Source organism: Manacus candei, unplaced genomic scaffold (assembly GCF_025592945.1).
Source record: "Manacus candei isolate 608988 ecotype Guabito, Panama unplaced genomic scaffold, ASM2559294v1 h1tg000076l, whole genome shotgun sequence".
Lineage (NCBI taxonomy): Eukaryota > Metazoa > Chordata > Aves > Passeriformes > Pipridae > Manacus > Manacus candei.
The window spans coordinates 4,831,656-4,848,187 of NW_026138124.1; the positions used below are offsets into that span (position 1 = coordinate 4,831,656).

The 16,532-nt window shown below is 45.7% G+C and overlaps 1 protein-coding gene across 10 annotated transcripts in view; it reads left to right on the top strand.

Moving 5' to 3' along the window:
* The window catches only part of COL26A1 (collagen type XXVI alpha 1 chain), a 180,310-nt gene extending 165,747 nt beyond the window's left edge, over positions 1–14,563 (top strand). For 5 of the 10 annotated variants that reach the window (XM_051809850.1, XM_051809843.1, XM_051809847.1 and 2 more), the window contains 6 exons: positions 428–490; positions 3,990–4,034; positions 5,347–5,391; positions 6,420–6,504; positions 9,766–9,934; positions 11,002–14,563. In XM_051809850.1, coding sequence (XP_051665810.1) covers positions 428–490; positions 3,990–4,034; positions 5,347–5,391; positions 6,420–6,504; positions 9,766–9,934; positions 11,002–11,026 — 432 coding nt within the window. In that variant the 3' untranslated portion in view covers positions 11,027–14,563. Of the gene's footprint in view, positions 1–427; positions 491–3,989; positions 4,035–5,346; positions 5,392–6,419; positions 6,505–9,765 lie in introns of all 10 variants that reach the window. The other 5 variants (XR_007908087.1, XM_051809845.1, XM_051809846.1 and 2 more) reach the window with 5 other exon arrangements.
* The last annotated feature ends 1,969 nt before the right edge of the window (positions 14,564–16,532 follow it).

The following is a 16,532-nucleotide window of genomic DNA, read 5'->3' on the forward strand; positions in this document are numbered from 1 at the left end:
TTCCACTGCAAAATCCAATTAATTTTCAGGTATGTGTGCTTGCTCCTGCCACCCACTGAGGCAATTAAGAAGTGGGGGAAAGCAGAGGGGATTTTTAAGCTAACCATACTACCTGTGTATTAATTTCTTCTTGGTAACTGAGAACAAGAACTGTCCTGTCATACTGACCCCTTAAAAATGTTACATCAGGGGCCTGCAATGCATTAAAAGACCCAAATAGAGGGATCTGCAGAAACTGCAGGGCTCGGGATGTCTGTGAACAGAGCTCCCACTGTATTTGCTGGAGGGTAAAAGAGAATCCAGCCCAAGTGCTTAATGGGTGTATGAGGTTTTCAGGAGCTGGGGATGCCTGGGAAATGTATTCACTACACCTACACAAAGGATGCCCAGTGGAAATTAATTCCTTCTCGTTCTGCATCTCTTCTAGGGCTTACCAGGATCTCCAGGACAACCTGGGCCAAAAGGATCCAAAGGAGACCGAGGAGAGAGAGTAAGGTTTTACATACACAGAGAGGTTCCCAGCAACACCTGGGGTGATGCCTCAGCAATCACAGACAGCACAGGTCTCTAAAATCTGCTGGGACTACAGCCACAAACAGTTTTAAATGCAGATTTTCTAGGTCTTCTGCAAGAATCAAAACAAGGGTTTGCTGCACAGATAAAGAGTCAAATTGCTTACAAATTCAGGTGTTCTCTAAACAGACTCAGGTAGCAAATATATGGTGTGTAAGGGCCTGTAGAAACCAACTTTCTTCTGCCAGCCAAAGCTCGTTACTGTGAAGTGTTTTTAGTGATCTGACTGAATTATCCCTTCTGTGGCACTAAAGGCTTTAAAAACTCATCAGACTTTTCCTCAATCGAAGTCATTCCCCAGGTCAAATGATGTCCTTAACATATTTGGATTATTACAGTAATGTTCTTAATATGTTTATGTGCTATACCTCAGTCCTTGATGGGCTGTCAAGTGCTGATAACTAAACATAGGAAAAAAAGGGCTGTTTGAATGTTATTTCCAAACTCATGAAGTTTAGGAAGTACCAGAGAAATATCTAACAAGGATATAAATATATCAGGTTGCCAGTCCAGCATTCAAGCACTGGGAAGGGTTTCAAAGTGGCATTTGGGCAATTAGGTCTGCAAAATGTAGAAGTGAGCACAGAGGGACTGTGGAGGCTCACTCAGACCCCAGTGTGGGGCAGAGTCAAAGGAGGGAAGACACACAAGGAGAAAAAACGTGGTTGGTACCTCTAAAATGATGGATGTCTGCAGTGTGGCTGCACTGACACAGCCTCGTGCCACAGCTGCAGGAAACAAAGTTGGCTTTTCTTCCAAGTGCCACTTTTGCTGTCCCACAGATGGAGGTGGAGTGGCTGTAGGTGACATGAGTCCCTCATATGGCAGCATCTCCAGTTCTGCTCACTCTTCCAGTCCAACAGACAGAGGGATGCCTGAAAGAGCTAAGACAGACAAATGCAAATTGGATGACTTCCCAAATCCATGGGAATAACCAGCAACAGACCAGTGATGTTCCTCTGTCCTGGTGGGTGCAAGGGGAGCAGGTCCAAGGCCAGGTTTCACCCCTCCTGAGGCCCTTCCCATCAAGGGGCAGTAGATTCCAAGGGTGGAGCTCATAGGACTATTAAAAGCTCTGTTTTATTTTAGTTTGGGGTGCTTGGTCCTGTTCTTGTGTAAGAAATCACTTGCAGTTCCCTGAAAGACAATTTAAAGTGGTTGTTGGCAGTAATGTTTTTGTAACAGTTTCCTTGTGCAGATCAGCCCATTTGGGCAGGTCTTGGCTTTACTAATAGATTGCAGACTGATGTAATTCTGGGACTAGAATTTAAGGTTCTGATAGGGAGCAAAACCTTAACTGGTGAGACTGCAGCACAGGTTACCAATTACAGCTCAATATTAATTTTCAGTTAAAAAAAATAAAATTAAAGGGCGTGGAATATGGCAAAGTGTCATGTTTCCATACAGGAAACTGATAGCAGCTCTTCCTCAATGATTCATTTAAGATTTTGCTTTAGTTTGGGTTTGCCATATTATTAAGACTCTGCTTATTTTGTAACAAAAGCTTCTTGCACTGTGTCCATTCAGGGCAGACAAATCCTTTAGGCTTTGGTTTTGTTCCCTCCTTGTTAGGAATTCAGAATTGTAACTCTCCCTCTAGGTTTGGGACAAAAGAGATTTTTCAAAAATCAAACTGTGTTGATAAATAGAAAAAATAAATTGTATTTCCTGCCTGTCCTCTGTTAGCATGGAAAGGGAAGCTGAACAGCTTTTTGTGTCAGAATTTCTGTAGGATGCTCTGTGTGCTTTTTTGTCTTGTGTGAGTGTGGCTTTGAATGCTGGTTTTGACAACTTACATGCTGCAATTTTGGGTTTGGTGGATACAAATTAGGGCTGGAGCAGAGGAGTTGTGCAGCTGCAAAGAAAAGCAGAGGAGGGTTTACAATATCTATTGAGAGTTGAGAAAATGTTATTATACATTCCTCCTGCTTAATCTCGGAGAGAATAGATGTGGAAGAGACCTGAAGCAGTCAGAGCACATCCCCTGGATGGCACTTCCCTGTGTGCTGCTCACAATCAGCCTCTGCTCATCCTACACAGTGCCAGGGAGGGCTGCTCCACATCAGTTCCAGGCAGAGGAGCAGCTACTGAGGGCCTGGGATAAAAGATATTTCCAACATCCAGCCTAAATATCCTTTGATCCCCTTTAAGCTGATAACATCCTTTCTGTCCCTCCTGGACATGGAGCACAGCCTGTTTATGTATTTTCAGGGTGTTGTTATGCTCCTCTCTGTGATTTTTTCCTCTTGTCTGTGCTTTTCACAAGCCTTACTCATTCCAGGGCAGAATCCAAGTATTTCCCTTTAGCACCTGACAGAGTGGGCCTTCTTCCCACAGCTCTCCCTGTCCATAGGGGCCTTTGCCTGGTGCTGGCCCAGCACTCCATAGGAGCACAGCTCTCCATGGGAATGTTTGGGAGATGCCCCAGGCCCACTGGTTTTATACAAAGCAGCAGTTTGATGGACTCAAAACCAGCAACTCTCCCTTTCTGGCAAATGCTACAAAAATCTGCCACCAGATAGGTAATTTTTTTGGGGGAAAAAAGGGTGGGTTTGTTGCTGTGTATGTCTGGGGGGGAGAAGAGCCAGGGGAAATATGTGGCTGTTTCATTAATGGATTTCTATTGATGCTTTTATGTTTTGCCTCTTCTTCCCAAGCTCCTGCTTTCTCCCTAAATAATCTGTAACTGCTCTCCTGACCAGGGATTCTGCCCAGAGTGGGAAACCAGCACTGTGGAGGAAAACAGGGGGGGAAAAAGGATGCTCAGTTCAGTGACATTTCATTCTGCCCCAAACCAACACATACCTAGTTCAGACTGTTTCTATTAAAAAAGAAAAAAAAAAAGAACAAAAAACCCCCACTGAGAACAATGTGAAAATTAGCACAGCAGGAAAAAGAAACAAACCAACCAAAATCCAAAATATTGTACCTGTGTTTTGATCAGTAGCTGTCGGGGTTGGAGCAGGAGCAGATTAAAGCAGTGCTCGGTGGGAGCCCTGGGCTCTGTGTGCTGCCTGGGCCAGCAGAGGCCCATCAGTTTTACTGGAGAGAAGAATGTGGTGTCTTTGTAAGGAGCAAATCTGCAGCCAAATTCCTTCCTGGTATAATGTAACTGACTGCTGGAAAGTTCAAAAACCTGCTAATCGTCTTACAGGGAGGGCACTGAGCTGAGCAGCTCCACATCCAACCCAACCCCTCCAAAGCCTGATGGGATTTGGAGCTGATCCTTGACAGGAAACTATAACCCCCTTTTGCTGTCTCAAAGTGATAATGTCAAGGGAGAGGAATTTTTTCCCCATATTATCCCAAGTGTAAGGTTTTTCATTAAGCCATCTTAATTCCACTAGTGAAAATTACTCTGTGTTCTTGTCAAATGGCAAAGTATGTCCTAATGACACTGACTTTATTTCCAACAGGGGCAAGCAGGTCTGCCTGGAGAGAGGGGCATTAAGGGATCTCCTGTAAGTGATGCACTTGTGGGTGGGTGCAAGGCTCAGGTGGGGTTGGTGGCACTGTAAGTGCCACTGTGGCTGGTTCAGCCAGCTCTCACACACACTCAGGTCAGCTGTCCCCAGCTCAGACATTTGTTCAATAGACAACCTCACCTTAATGAATTCCTCTGCAAATGAAACATAATCCTCCTGAGTGTAAAAATGCCACAGTCAGGAAAGCATCACACCAGCAGAGGAGATTGCTTTGCCTGAAGGTCTTCTCTGGCCAAACCTGAGCAGACAGAAGCTCTCCCAGGCCCAGGAGGTTCCTGCCACTACCAGAGCCCAAAGGTGGGCACAGTTAAACAACTCAAAGTACATCAGCTGCTCTCAATTCCCTCTTGCACCTTGGTTTGCCAAGCTGAGCTGGAAACCCTTTAATGACATTAAGAGATGGCCCCACAAATGATTTTTTTGGCTGTACCTGAACAGATGCACAAAGGGGATGTCTGCACATATGGTTCAGTGCAAACAAAGGAGTGGCAGTGAAGAGCTAGTGGAGTTGGGGTTTTTTGGCTGGCAGCATCCAGAGGGGTCCTAGGGCCACTGGGAGGTTTCTCATCTCTCTTCTTGAGTTCCACACCTCATTTCATACAATTCACACAACCTTTTCTTCAGTCCTTCCTCTCATTCTCACCCCTGCTTTGCAAGTATCTCAGGGATGTCCAACAAGCTTGAGGAGCTCGGGCATTTCCACTCTGTCTCATTCACTGGTTTGTTAGTCTTTTTTTATGTTTAGCTTGTGGTTTAATCTCTCCATGTCATCTGTTCTTTGGGAAGTGTCTGAACGTCCTGGTTGGCTGGGACACAGGACTAATATTCACAGTGGAGGGATCTTCGCTCAAGAAAAGCTTAATGAGCATCTTCAGAGGCAGAAAGTGATGTGACTAATTAATGGCAGCAGAATGGAGGATTTTTGACTTCTAAATCAAAGATGAACACATGCCTGTTTGGGGGAAAGAGTCATTTATCTGTGGTTTAGCCCAAAGTGTTGCTCATGAGAGCTCCATGAGATGTACAAGGCCTTGTTGGGGCCCAGGCCATGGCAGAAGGGCCCCTTGGCCACTCCTGGGCAAGTTCATCCCTGTTAGAAATGGTGGTGACCTCTGAGAAGCTCCAGGGCAAAGCTCAGGAGAGCACTTTGGCCGCTGGCATGAAGTGCCAGTCAGTTTATTTTCTGCTGGTGAAATGCTTCTGCTCCTTTGGTGGGAAGGGATCCAAGTGATCCTGGACAGAGTTCACAGCCACATGTAAACAAGTTTCTGTTTCTTGTTTGTTTTAGGGTGAACCAGGCAAGAAGGGTGAGGAAGGTGACAAAGGTGCTGATGTAAGTGTGTGTTTCTACTGGTTTATTTTCCTTTTTGTCTCCTTAATGTCCTTCAACCATATTCCCTTTCTGTGGGTTTGGGGGGGCAAGGTGACCCAGTTAGGGCAAGGTGACCCAGTTAAAAGTGCAGAGCAAGTGGTGACATGAACCTTGGGTTTGAACTTGTTACCTGCCAGAAATGCTGGTCTGTGGGGTTTCCTTGGCCATGTTGTCACCATGTTCTCTGAACACCTCAGTCCCCACCAGCAGTTCTGTCACATGGAGCTGCTACAAGGTAGGGAATTCTCCCCCAGTGTCCCTCCCACATGCTGAGGGACATGATCTATTCTCTCCCAGAAGAGATCAAACTGCATGTACAGAGCACTGGAGTTCTCACATCTCTGCTCTCTCACCCTAAAATACTTCCCAACATCTCTCTGTCCCTTCAAGCCCATAACTAAGGCAACAAAGTGAATAAAATACAGCTACAGCCTGAGTGTATGTGGAAGTATGTGGGCAGGTTTCAGGCAGCACATGGCCCAGCCAGGAGCTCTTTGAAGGAGGTCTGAAGTCCACCAGGGTGGGCTCACATGGCACTTTTCCAGTTTATAAGCAAGCAACAAGATGGTGCCAGGCACATGTCCCAGTTTCCTGCTGTAACAACCAAGAGAAAGCCCAGGTAACTCAGTAATGTTCAAAGGAAATGTCAGGCAAGAGACAAACCTGTTTTCCAGGTGGTTCAGCAGAGTTGTTAACACAAGTTGCACAGCCCAAAGGTTTGACAGGAACATCCACCCTGGGTTTGGCCCATGGTAGAAGAAGAAACCAAACTGAAAGGCACAGCTTTGGGTCAGGGCTCTGCAAGCATGGGGTATGAGGAGGTGTTCTTCAAACAGGGATTTCTCTTGCATCCCTACTCAACCCTTGTAGGTCATGTCCTTTTTCACATCTTTTCATTTTTAAACATCCACACTCTGGAAGCAACACTATGAACAAGAAGCCTCTTCTGCAACATCCTCCAGTGTTGGTTTTGTTTTCCTTTCTTGCAGGGGGAAGGTGTTCAGCAGCTCCGAGAGGCTCTGAAGATTTTAGCTGAGAGGGTATTAATTCTTGAGCACATGATAGGAATTCATGGTAAGCGTCGCTGAGGTTTCTTTTTCTAGAGAACCAGGGGCTCTGTTGATGGTTAAACATCCTCCCAATCTCCTGAGCTCTCTGTCTGGTGTCTGTTCAAGCCAGGGTTTCAAACCTAGGTACCCACCAGGACTTACAGGATGCTGTTGAGGACCTAGAGCTTCCACCAGCTGCTCACTCTGGCTTTACAGTAGCAGGTGAAATGACCCTTACAGTGATTTTTTTTACAATTCAGACAGCCAAGTCACGAGCAGCAGCTCAAGCCATGTGGCACAGATCACCTACCAGCTTCCCAGGGAGCTGCTTGTTCAAGTCTTTAGGCCAGATCATTTAATCCTGTTAACAGCATCTTCCAAGTGACTTGAACACCAGTGAGCCTTGTGCAGCTCTGCACTTTGCAGAGAAAGCCCAAGCAGTGCTGCCATGTCACCCTGAGAATCAGTGATCTCTGAATGTTTTGTAATTGTAACTTATATAAAACTTATTTTCACAATCAGATTTAAAGGAAGTCCCACATGTTCTACACTCAGATTTTTAAAATGATCTATTGAGGCTTATATTTGCTCTCCCATCACTGGTACAGTGTGTAACATCATTTCTCAGTGTTTTCTTCCCTTAACCACAGTTTGGTCTTGGTGACTGGCAGATCAGACTTCTCCTCTTGGGGTACCTGAGGATCAGTTCTCTCACAGCTTCCAAAAGCTGCTGTGCCAGTTTTTCCCCTTTCAGGAACCCAGTAGAAGTGAAATGTAGTTTGGATCTGCTGTCCCAGCCTGTGAGGAACAAGGTTGTTCCTTGGCACTGACTGAGTCCCAGAGCACTTCTCTGTCTCACACTCTCCTTGGCACCTCATTCCTGGCCTTGCTTGTGAATTGAGCTGCTCACACCTCCCTTCAGATCAACACCCCCTTTTATTGGGAAGTGGCCTTTGGATATTGGTTCAGCCTATGGAAATGCTAAATAGCCAAAATGTCCAGCAGTTCTGCCCTACTGCACAGGAATAGGTGACCTTTAGGCAGCACCTCGAGGGCCCACAAGCCCCTTCTGGAGCCAGCAGTGCTGAGATGGAATTCTGTTGGACACTTCAAGGCCCACACAGTGTCTGGGCAGTGTTTTGTTGCATGGCTGGACTGGCCCTGCCCTGCCCTGTTCAGTGGCCTCGTGGCTCTCAGAGGCCCCAGGTGCCGTTTCCAAAAGCAATGGGCAGACACAGCACAAGCTTTTTGGGAAACCATGAATCACAAGCCCATGATTTAACCACACTCACCCTGACCTTACCTCTGCATCAATCCTGCTTTGCTTCACATTTTCATTGCATTTTATACACCAAGGCTGGGAAAATATATTTTGATGCTGTTTTGCTTTGAGCTGGTGGAGGGACCTGGGAGATGCCCACTAGATTTCCTGGGCAGCAATCCATGTTCTCCAGGGAAGAGGGGAAAGGAAGCCAGTCCATAAGCACAGTGCAGGGTGTTTACAGGATCCAGGGCCTGGCTTTGACTTTGGACCTTCATTTATAGCAGTATAAAGCAAAAATTCAGCTCTTGGGAAGCCTGTGTAGACACAGGGGCTGGGACTGGGGGTTCACACGGCCCTGCCCCTGCAGAACTGCCTGGTTTACCTATTTTGTTACATTCTGTGTGGAAGTACAGCAGCAAACAAGGCATGTGCTGCTGTTGTTTTGAAACAGTCATTTCAGCAACTCGTTTTTATTGATATAAATATAGTTGCTGTTACTGCTTGGGATGGAGATGAGTTATTAAACCCATGTGTACTGCTATACCAGTGTAACTGCATCAGCAAGAAGGGATGTTTTTTAATTGTACACTTCAGTTAAGGTCATAGTTAAACACCTATATTGTATGACTTCAGTTTCTTTTTGTCCAATAACTATAGATAATTACATTCTTACTCTTTTGAAATAGTTTCATTCTTTAAGTTAACACGTATCTTAGCCCTACAAAAATACTGTTTAGAAAGGGAACTTGGAAAGTAAGGCATTTTCCCTTGTGCAAATATGTTCATCTTATGTATATGGTTAAGTAACCCCAAAAAACAAAGAGAAAAAGACATAAAATAACAAAAAATAATTACCTTGAGCACAGACCTCCCTGCACTGGAAGGCACCACAGAGGTTTCAGTCACCCAGCACCAACTATCTGGTTGTGTTCCCGCTGTAGGTGTGAAGGATTTGACCACAGGTCCTGGCCCAGCTCAGCCCAGCCCTAAAGCCCCACGCAGAAATGCCAATCCCATGCTCTCATTTTCCCAAGAACCTTCCCACTGAGCGTGGTTTCCAAAACCACAACCGAAGCAACAAGGCAAAACACACCAGCAAACAAACCCCTTCCCTGCAGGGGGAGGGCAGTTTGAGATGATCTGGCCTAGCAAAGCTGCAGAGCAGCCCAGCAGGACACAAGAAGGCCCAAATTGTCTGGCAGGGTTTGGTGCCAGCAGACAGGACACAAACCCTCCAGCAGCCAAAGGCTCCCTGGAAACAGAAATGCTGCCTTGTGGGATCAAACTAAGCCTGGGTGTCTGGCTGGGAAATTGGGCTCTTGGCAGGGAAACACAGAGACATGCAGCTCTGAAGGCAAAAGCAAGAAATTGGGGCATTAGAAACGGTGAGGCAGCATCGAGCCATCAGCATCTGCTGCTGAAGAGTGGCCTGGTCTGGTGGATATTTAGCTTTGTTTAGCTGAAGTAAGAGCAGGGTGGTGTTACCTGGAGGCATTGCAGGAGAAGGGACAGCTGACATCTATTCCCAGCTTTATTGCTAATTTGGCTGCAGCCCTAAGTTGGATCAATCCTTTTGTTCAATCATTTCAGGGCCTCAAAACATCCTCCTTTTTACAAGGAGTGAAATGGTCCTTAAACCCCCAGAAGCATCACTTCCCAGTGACCACCTGGCCTCATCCTCCAGCACAGGACCTGTGGGCAGTGCTGAGTAGCTGTGAAAGCCCAACTAAAATTATAATCAGTGAAAGAACAGAGTTTTAGAAATGAAACTACAAATGAGAACAAGGCCTGCTGGGCCACGTGCAGGATGAGCACTGACCCCAGGCAGAGCAGAGAGAAAATATCTACTCCAGGAGTAGTGTGATGGCAGCAAACTGTAGCCCCACAGTTGCTTCCTGGCTGGAAAGACAGCAGGAGGGACCCCAGTGCTTCCAGAGGAGGTATCTCCCAGAAGGGCCCCTGCCTGTGTTCCGTAGCCTCCCCTGTTAAATAGTGCTCTCCCGTGACTTTCTCTCCTTACAGACTCTTTGTCTTCCATTGAGCCAGGCTCTGGACAGGATGTGATCCCGGGCTCCCCCCTGAGAACCAGCATCAAGATCAAGCGTGGAGGCCCCCGGCAGCCCCAGCCCTACCAGATCCTCTCCTCGCTGCTGGAGGACGGAGAAGCCAAGAGGAGAAGCAACCGGATGAAGTAGGAGCGGCCGTGTTCTCCCTGCCGGTCTCCAGTTCCAGATACAGTATCCCAGTGCTCATTGCAGACTGCAGATGGAGGGGGTAGGAGGCTGCAGTGTTGGCAGCTGGGTTTCCTTACCTGGCTAATGCTGTGCCCTTATTGCAGGGAATGTCTTATCCATAGCTCAGAGAGGGTTTTCCTTGACTTTGTTGTTTTGCCTTTGGAATACCAGCTGGCAGGTATCTCAGAAGCTGCCTACAGCAATGACACCTCCTGGCTGTGTCTCAAGAGTTTAATCCTCCCCTTCTTTCCTCACTGCCCTTGACAGTGACTCAGTAAAGCTCTGCTTAACTGGCCAAGACAATCCATCCCACCCAGACTCAAAGCCAAGCCTCAGCCTTGTTCCTTGATGTAGTTGGAGGCATCTGCTTTTATTTCATGTGTTGGTGTCATACTGGCTTCCAGGTGGAGGTACCACCTCCACAGGCCATGAAAGCATGACCTGCAAGGATTTCTTTTAAGCAAAGAAACAAATTAGAAAATCCAAAGAACATTTAAAAGTGTTTCTCTGAAATGTCAGGTGCCTCTCTGGACTTTAGCATCAAAATCTTGGCTTTTCATGTTGCCAATTGCACCTGAGTGACATTATTTCTGTTTGTGGCTGGCTAAGCAAGGACTTTTGATGCAAATGTTCGTGGTAACATTGACTTTCTATCTATCTTCAGTGAAATTACACTGTTTCTGTGAAAATACAGAGCAGTTTGCATGAGATATGATGGAATTGTGCAAGAATTTTCCCATACTGTGTTCAGCTTGTGCATACATCCAGAGATAATTAATTTAAGTGGTGGCAATAACTATTCACAGAAAAGGATATTTTGCAATCGTTTCTTAATCCTACAGCAATAAGGAAAAATGTTTTCACAGTGTTTTGTTTTAATCTTGGGAGTAAATCCTTGCCATTTGAATCTGGAGACAGTGTAGTAGCAAACCACAGCCTAAACAATTAGTGTCTTGTCAAGAGCTTATCTTGCACTGGATAAACAGAGAGTCATTTTACTTTTTGCAATAACTTGTTATTTTAGGGGAAGTACCGGCTTCCAGGTTTAAGGAGTTGAACCTGCCCTTCAGTGACAAATGAATCACTCCACCTGCTGTGCTAACCAGGTTGGACAAGCTGAAGTCATTCATGTAGACAGTGAGTTTTGTTAGAAGGGTGAGATTAACCAACAGAGCTGATGGTTACTGTTTTTTAATTTTTACTTCCCCTCTTCTGACAGTTTGCAAATTAAGCCCAGGACAAAAGTGATCAAGTTGAGTTTGTGTTTGTCATAAGTCAGGTCCATTGGTCCCATTGTATCTGGTTCCTGTGCAAGACAGTTTGTCTGAACAAGGTGAGCTGTCCTGCTGCAGAATGTCTGTCAGAAGGTGCTGCAAAGACCAACACTGTCCATTTATTCAGCAGCCCAAGTGATCTTCCCAAGGCCAAGCCAGAAGCCTGTGGTTCACTGGAAATGAGGCTAAAAATGAGGAGCTCAGCCAGCCCAACATTAGCCACACATTAAATTGACTTTCCATATACACTGTGAACATGATGTACCCACAGAGATATCCAAGCCAAAACTTTCCTCTGAAGAACCTGAGCAGGTCTTCAGGATTGCTGAATTCACTGTATGTCTTCCCTTGGCCCTGCTCTTTGGAAATCCAGCCAGAGATCCCAAACCAGGTGAAACAGCTTAAATTAATGCTGAGAAAGCACCAGAAAGATGTCTTTTACTTCTGGAACTAAGTAACAAACAGCAGTGGTTTAGGCTGGCTTGGAGGCAGCAGGAATTCATGTCCTTGCCCTGCTTTTGCATCTTCCCTGTGCTTGGCCAGTGCCAGTGGTGGGGTTCATTCAGCTGCCAGCCCACCTGGGTCAGCTTGTGCTGCTGATCAAGTTTTCCAGGGGACATTTCAAAGAAACAAACCCAGAGTGTTGCAAAAGCTTGGAGAGTTCCTTGCCTGCACTCTGAGTTACAGCTGGAGCATGACATGGTCAGAGGACAAGAAAACAAGTAAAACTGCCCAAGTTAAGCAGGTACTGACCTCCAGCAGTCCTTTTGGGATAATGAATTAAAGTCTCTTTGGAAGCATCTCAGTTTCAAATCCAGCACTAACCCTAAATCCAGTGTAACTCTAAGTTCAGGATGTTTATGGTGCTGTACAGAGCCCATGTCCCTCCATCCACTACTGGGAGGGCAGTGGCTCTTTTGGTGGGCAGCTGAGCCTGGTGCAGCCACTGGAACTTATTATTCTTGGAATAATCTTTCCATTTAATAATTAAATGTGCCCAAAAAAAGATGTTTCCCCATTTACAGGCAGATCACTGTGTAGGAATTGGGAAGTACTTGGTTACCTCTTTGTTGAATCAGGACCATCTTGGTTGTGGATCACATGGATGCTCCAAGACATCACTGGGGGCTTCCAGGAGATAACTCCTTGTGCCAACATGTTGGTGTTGGAAAATCAGGCCTGGAGACTGAGGAGAAATCTCAGTTCACTCTAAACTTGTACCCTGGGCAGACTGGTGCCAGCTATAGTTGATGGCACATTAACAACGTGCCCTCATAGCAGTTTCAGGAACCAAACCAAAGCAAAGCAATCTTTAAAAAGGGAAATGGTGAAACTCAGTTTCACTGGTCCTGTAGGTACAGGGTTGAATTTGGGGAAGGGGGAGCACAAGGAGGCCATTTTCACTTCCCTGATGTTTTGGAGGCTTCCCACTGAAGTGAAAGAGAAATCTCTCTTCCTCTGAGTTTGTCTTCTGAACTCAAAGCTGTTTCATGAGCTTGGTGGGTGCTGAGGCTTTAGTCACTCCTATTGCTGAGGCATTCATATTGATGAGGGGGTTGGATTTTGTACTCTTTAAAACAAATTACTGGTAAGATGAAAGGAAAATTTAATGGAAGTTGTTTGCAATTAATCCTGCCAAGTCAATTGTCAAAAGGCTGGTTAAGTTTGGGTTGAGAGCATTTTAATTACTGACATTTCCAGATTTCTGCATGAGCTCTGTAATTTTTTCTCCCCATACTTTTTGCTTTCTTTAGCTCCATCTCTCTGATGAGGTACTGTATCTTTAATTGGGGGGCAGTAGGATTATACCAAATGGACTTTCTCTCTCCACTGGGGTTTCGTTCCTCTCTACTTACACAAGGATTGGATCACACTGTTGTGCCACCCCATTTAATTATGTTTTAAAGGTGAACACAGCCTCACACACTGACATTAATGATATTGATGACTAAGCAAACCACTCCAACCACATTTTCCATCATAGGCAGGATACTGAGGTTCATTTCAGCCAGGGCATATAAATGCTTCTTGCCATGTCTATGTAACTTAGAAAGGGGATTTATCTTGAATGCGTGCTCATTTAGAAATATATTTTAATTGAAATGTTTAGTGCTTTATCTTACATACATACTGTGCAATACCATAGTGTGTTCTTTCCCTTTTTTATTTTTTTCCTAAGACTTTTTTTTTTAAATTCTTAATGTTTGTTTGAGCTCCAGTGTGTTTTTGACTTGGATCAATTCCTTGCCCTCAGCTAACCAGAAGCAGCAACATTGCACAACCAAAAACTCTTTGCAACTCGTGCACCCTCGTGTTCACCAGCAGCCTGGTACCCTGGGAGGCAGGGAATGCTTCTCTCCAGAGTATCTCATTTGCACTTACTGTAAGGAATTGATAGTAACCCAGGGAAATAGGAATAAAATAGAGAGGAGAGCCCCCACTGCTCCCACCAAACTCCTCAGGCATTTTGCCATCACCTTTCAGAGGAACAGGCCTTAAAAACCAGGTGCTGGTGAGGTTTGGTGGGGCAGAGCTTGTGGCTCCCCAGAGGCTCTCTGGGCTGGGCTCACTGCCATGAGCTGTTGTAATGTAGGACCCTGAGCACTGTGACAAAGGCTTCCAAAAGACAATCAGCTTCTGGAATTACTTCTCAATACAGTTGTTGCAAATCCATCCTCCTCCACGTTTACAGCTGCTGCCTTGCTCGAGATGACATTCCACTGGGGGTTTGGGGGTGTAGGGGGTTAAACTACTCAGTCTGTGATGTCTTGGTTCCCTGTGAAACCAAGGGTTCAAAGGTGCTATAACTGTTCACAAGGCACATTCCCATCCACAGAAGGAAATGGTAACTTTTTCACCAGTTATTTTACATGGTATCTTTTTTATTTATATCAGTGTGTTTCGTATGTGTGCAAATGGTCCTGGCTTCTCTCATGGGGATCAGCTTTACAACCATTTGGTCTTTTATAGGGCAGCCATACACAGTATCTTGCAATCATGTGTAATTTCTTAACTTAGAGCAAGAATAAATCTCGTCTGACAGGATGAACTCATTTATGGCAGGCTTTAATGTTTGTTGTAAACACAACCTGTTTGTTCCACCTCTTGCATGGTTACTTATCTGTTTTCATATTGCTATGTTATTGTTCAAAATATCTATTTCTCTTTATTTGCTATGGGGTTTGTTACTGTATATGGAATGTTTTGTATTCAGCATTTTCTTTCGGAGCAGAGTGGGAACAGTATTCAAGGACCCACAAATACCAAAGACCTTTCATGTAATGCACTGAGAAATAAACTTACTGTAAATGAATATCTTGTCAGGTGTCCTCTATTTGCAAAGTTCAGGGCAAGTTCAAGCAAATTGCAGCCTGAAGTCAGGGCAGCTGGTTTTCCTTCCTGCCAGCTCAGCTTTCCCTGGTTGTATATTTGCAGGTCTCCTAAAAAACAAGATGTGCATGAAGGCCCTGCTTCTGGTCACCTTCCATGGGGGTGGAGGGGCAAAAAGGGTCCAGTTTCCCTGCCCTCAGTGGGACTGACTCCTCTGAAGGTGTCTGAGATCAGCCTCCAGGACACACTCAGTCACCCCTCTGCATTCCCAGCCCCACCAGCCAAACACAGGGGCACATCCCACCCTCCTGGGGAGGTGTTCAGCTCCTAAACTAAAGGCAGCCCAGGTGAGCCTTCAGGTAATGTCACCTCTGAGCATCTTCTTTGCACTGCAGAGCGAGGCACTACCTGGACCTGGCAGATGCTTCCTGCAGGAGTTTTCTGTCAGTACAGATCCAGGATCACAGCTCTGCCTTGGCTCAGAGAGGGCACTCAGAGGGCAGGTAGTGCAGCAGAGGAACAAGGCAGAGAGGGAATTCTGCAGTGCTTACCAGCATGAATTAAACCCTGTTGTTATTTGTAACTTGCCATGAGTTTCCTCACAGTTCAAGGAGTTGAGTTGGCTCAGCTAAGACAGCAAGGGCTGCCCGGGCCCCCTCCCTGAATTCCCCTGGTACCTCCAGGTGTTTCCCTCCTCCTTTGAGTGTTCTCTGAATGTGCCTCTGGGCTCATGGAGACCCCTGGAGTCATCTCCTGTGACAATTCAAACTATCAGAGGAGGACGTGGGTGGGGACCTGTTTAACCTTCCTACACTGGGAACAACTTCCCATTTGGATGCAACACCCCTCTGTTTGCAAAGGGAGGCTCTCCTCTCTGTAGGAGAGGACCTGGGCTGCTTCTTCACAGATGTGCCAGTTCTGGTTTCTGAACTTGTTTTTCATATCCTAACAAAAACAGGAGATATGGAAATGCCAGCCAGTTTTTCCCCCACTGATCAGATTACACTCAGATATGCAGATACCAATGGTGCAGCAAAGGCTAAGCCTTGTAAACACTGAGAAATGTCCACAGAGCCAAGGCCTCAGCTTCACACAGCTCTTTGCATCGTTGATGAGGACATCCTCAAGGTTACTCGATGCCAAACATTCCCATGCAGCACTTCTCTGGGTCTCTCAGGGTGTATTTATCTTGGTTTTTGAGTCCTAACACCTCCAACTCCGATATATTTATCCTTGCAAAAAGTCCTCTGAGGGAAGGCAGTTCTGTTAATCACCACTGTACAGATTGGGAGTTGCTGGATAAAAGGCTAAATTAATTTCTTGGGACATTTGTGGCTGTGCTGGTCTGCCAGGCACCAAATTAGCATCAGGCCCATGTTGGTCTCTGGGCCATTATGGCCACTGATTGTAATCACAGCAAGGGGAACTGACTCCTCCTAACACTTAATGCAGCACAAGAAAATCAATGGCAGAGGGGAACAGACTGAACTTGCAGCAGGAGCTGATTAAAAGAAAACTATTTATTCACAAACAAAACAGAGCTACTCTTTGAGTTCTCTGCCTTAACTCTTCATTAACCATGTTCTCAGCAGCAGGTTGCTCTACACCTTCCTTTTTACAGGTAGACAAGCACAAATGCCCAAGACTGGCCCCAACCATTCACACAGTTGGAATTGCTGCCACATTTCAGCCTGGGGGTGGGGAAATCAGTGAGCCTGAAACCAGAACAAACTCAACTTAAACTTCCCAAGCAACCCTATGGCCAGAAAAGCAACTTTAGACTACACTGTATAAAGGAAAATAATCAGGGAGATTATATTTCCCTATTTACCAGTGTTACCTCTCTAAGAACAGTTCACCAAAAATGGTGACAAGCTGGTTCAAATATGGATTGAAAAAAAATTGACTGCTCCAGACTTAAGGACAGTTTGCTTGGCATCCAAGAGAGCCT